Source organism: Centroberyx gerrardi, chromosome 24 (genome assembly GCF_048128805.1).
Source record: "Centroberyx gerrardi isolate f3 chromosome 24, fCenGer3.hap1.cur.20231027, whole genome shotgun sequence".
NCBI classification, from domain to species: domain Eukaryota; kingdom Metazoa; phylum Chordata; class Actinopteri; order Beryciformes; family Berycidae; genus Centroberyx; species Centroberyx gerrardi.
In genome coordinates, this window is record NC_136020.1 from 21944139 (window position 1) to 21947945 (window position 3807).

A 3807-nucleotide genomic window follows, 5' to 3' on the forward strand; every position below is an offset into this window, starting at 1 on the left:
TGTACCTATAATCGATAATTTCAGTACCTTCATTATTACTAATACTTAAAGGCAGACTGAGCAGGATTTTCCCTCTTGAAATAGCATAAACTCATCCAAAAATGATCCGACTCAATCATGACTTCTGGCCCATTGGTAGTGTGTGACAGTGTGTGTGTCTGCAGAGAGCCTGCTGCCATCTGCCTGGATTTTATTATTTCTGAATGTTTGGGACGTTTCTGGGCGTCGACCTTTTGGCAGTGGGTGTGTCCGCCTGCAACCAAAACCACTGCTGAATCCTTTTATATCTAAAATGTATGTCATAAAAATTTGGTATGCAGGCTTCTTGGACTTGACTTCACTTTGTTTGAAAGTAGCTGAAGAATTGGTCAAAAATGGCCATGATGCAGCTATATTTTTATGTTTGCTGTTATTCCAGTAATCCAACTTTAATATATTTTTTGAAGATGTTATCATTCAAGAATTCTGTATAACAATGTTGTTATTTCACACTTTCACTTTAGGTCTCAGTGTCTAGATATGTCCGCTGCCAGCAGTCTCCTATCTGAAGAGCAGTTTCTGTGCTCCATCTGTCTGGATGTGTTCACTGATCCAGTCTCCACACCATGTGGACACAACTTCTGCAAAAACTGCATCACACAGCACTGGGATATTAGTGTCCAGTGCCAGTGTCCCATGTGTAAAGAGTTTTTTGACAGAAGACCTCTGCTGCGGGTCAATACTTTAATATCTGAGATGGCTGCTCAGTCCAGAAAGTCAGCTCAGATGAAAGCCAGCAGCTGCCCAGACCAACGATGTGCCAAACCAGGAGAAGTTCCCTGTGACGTCTGCACTGGGACCAAACTGAAGGCCCTGAAGTCCTGCCTGGTGTGTCTGGCCTCCTACTGTGAGACTCACCTGGAGCCTCATCAGAGAATGACGGGCCTGAAAAGACACAAGCTGATCGATCCTGTGGAGGACCTGGAAGGCAGGATGTGTAAGAAGCATGACAGACCGCTGGAGCTGTTCTGCAAGACGGACCAGATGTGTGTTTGTCAGTTCTGCACTGAGTCAGACCACAAGTCACATCACTTTGTCCCTCTGAAGGAAGGATGTGAAGGAAAGAAGGCTGAGCTGGGGAAGATGATCCAGGAGAGACGACTGAAGATTCAGGAGATCAAACACTCAGTAGAGCTCAGCGAGGAAGATGCAGACAGAGAGATAGCAGACAGTGTGCGGGTCTTCACCGCTCTGATGCAGTCTGTGGAGAGAGGCCAGGCTGAGCTCATTGAGACGATCCAAGAGAAGCAGAAAACAACAGAGAAACAGGCTGAAGGCTTCATCAAAGAGCTGGAACAGGAAATCTCTGAGCTGATGAAGAGAACCGCTGAGGTGGAGCAGCTCTCACGCACTGAAGACCACCTCCACCTCCTCCAAAGCTTCCCATCCCTGAACACTCCTCCACACACCAAGGACTGGACAGAGGTCAGTGTCCATCGCTCATCATATGAGGGGACTGTGAGGAGAGCTGTGGCTCAGCTGGAGGAGACTCTCAGGAAAGAGATGGAGAAACTGCTTGATGTTGAGCTGAAGAGGGTCCAGCAGTATGCAGTGGATGTGACTCTGGATCCTGATACAGCACATCCCTATCTCAACCTGTCTGATGATGGGAAACAAGTAAATCATGGTGATGTAAAGAAGAATCTCCCAGACAACCCAGAGAGATTTTCTCCTTGGACCTGTGTCTTAGGAAAGCAGAGCTTCTCTTCAGGAAGATTTTACTACGAGGTTCAGGTTAAAGGGAAGACTGCCTGGGATTTAGGAGTGGCCAGAGGGTCGATCAACAGGAAGGGAGAAATCACAGCGAGTTCCCAGAATGGCTGCTGGATTGTAGTGATGACAAATGGAAAGAAGTACAAAGTTTCTGCTGACCCTCCTGTCCTCCTCTCTGTGAAATCGAAGCCTCAGAAGGTGGGGGTGTTTGTGGATTATGAGGAGGGTCTGGTCTCCTTTTATGACGTAGATGCTGCAGCTCTTATCTACTCCTTTACTGGCTGCACCTTCACTGAGAAACTCTACCCATTCTTTGGCGTTTATCATAATCATGGTGGTAGAAACTCCGCCCCTCTGATCATCTCTCCTGTCAATCACACAGATTAGACATCATTAATCATTCGTTTTTCACAGATAGGATTCATTAATATTTAAAATAAAACATTTACATATTCAAGGGAAATATATATGTTTTCCCTTTTTTAAGGTAACTTAAGTCATTTAAAACAACAACAAAAAACAATTTAGAACTTTCTTCTTCTTGGCAAAATAAATGTCATAAAAAAACAATGTCTGTTGAAGTTAAATATAGTAAACATTTGACTACAGATTCTGGTTGAAATGGTGAATGCTCTTTTCTCATTTATATCCTGTTTTTATTTATGTATCCTATTACAATTTAATACTGCAAAAGATTAATTTCTCCACAGGAATCATTAAAGTTTAATCTGATCTATTCTGATCTAATAACTCTACACAGTAATGTCATATTGGAAATCAGAGTCATTTGCTAAAACCACTTAAAAATGTCTAGTTGATAAATTAAAAATGTGTTATTATTGTCAGATCATTGTACATATTCTGAGCTTTGTGTGTTGACACAATTACTGAAGAGCAGTTTATGAATAAGAAGTAATTCTGCAATTTGTTTCTCACATTTAAAGATTCTTTTTTTTAATGAATAAAAACAAATGGAACACACTTGTATGGTCACATGACTGCTATTTACCAGAATGCTTAAATTATTTAACATTTGACTGATATCAAAGCTTGAAAAATGTTATTGTTCTAAAGGTAATTGGCAGTTAGAGCACAGAAATGAATCTGGTCTATTCCACACTGATGAGACGCCAAATCATAAGATTAGAAACACAATCAGCTGTTGTCAGCCATTGTTGCCATGAGCTGTGGACCTCCAATATGGCCGCCAGAGGGCAGCATCCACCAGCTGAAAGCCCTCTATAGAATATGATAAGTGATGGTGACAGAAATGTCCTCTGTCAGCAGTCTGCTGTTGAGAGAGCAGTTCCTCTGTTCTTTCTGTCTGGATGGGCTCAACAATTCACACAACTTGTGTAAAACCTGAATCACACACACTGGGAGAGGAGGATCACACTCTGAATGAACGACAAATCAAAGAAGCAACAACTCACACACAGAGAAACAGAAACAGAAACAGAAAAGAGTAACAGTATATATATATATTGTTTATATATATATATATATAATAGTATATAAACAACCCAAAAACAAATAGAAACAGTAGAAGAAAGATGAGATCAGAAACAATACAGAATATTATTGTACTGTAAGTAATTCACTGTAAGTAATTGAACTGTTTGAATATTGCACTATGTTGGAATAATAATAAATAAATAAATAATAAAATAAATAAATAATAAATAAATAGATAACAGTGAGTGGTAGTGATGGGGGCGGGGTGGGGCGAAGGTGCCTGGAAGTATAGAGGTACTGAAGGGTGGATAGGTCACAGCCAATGATCCTCTCTGCTGCTCTGGTGACCCGTTGCAGTCTGGCCTTATCCCGGGCGTTGGCCGACCCAGACCAGACAGTTATTGAGGAGGAGAGGATGGACTCGATGATGGCGGTGTAAAACTGGACCGTCGTTGTCACTGGCAGGTTGAATTTTCTCATTTTTCTGAAGTCTACTATCATCTCTACAGTCCTTAGGGCATTTAGCTCCAGGTTGTTTAGACTGCACCATGAAGTCAACTGTTCAATCTCCTGTCTGTATGCTGACTCATCGTCCCTGGA

General features: G+C 41.8%; 1 protein-coding gene across 1 annotated transcript; it reads left to right on the plus strand.

Moving 5' to 3' along the window:
- The first annotated feature begins 519 nt into the window (after nucleotides 1-519).
- Nucleotides 520-2497, plus strand: LOC144537824 (E3 ubiquitin-protein ligase TRIM21-like). The gene has a single exon (XM_078282195.1). The coding sequence runs from the start codon at nucleotides 520-522 to the stop codon at nucleotides 2137-2139; it is 1620 nt and encodes a 539-aa protein (XP_078138321.1). The 3' UTR covers nucleotides 2140-2497.
- The last annotated feature ends 1310 nt before the right edge of the window (nucleotides 2498-3807 follow it).

Excerpts from the sequence above, each read along its gene's own strand:
- LOC144537824 (XM_078282195.1), top strand. The coding sequence starts at position 520 with ATGTCCGCTGCCAGCAGTCTCCTATCTGAAGAGCAGTTTCTGTGCTCC.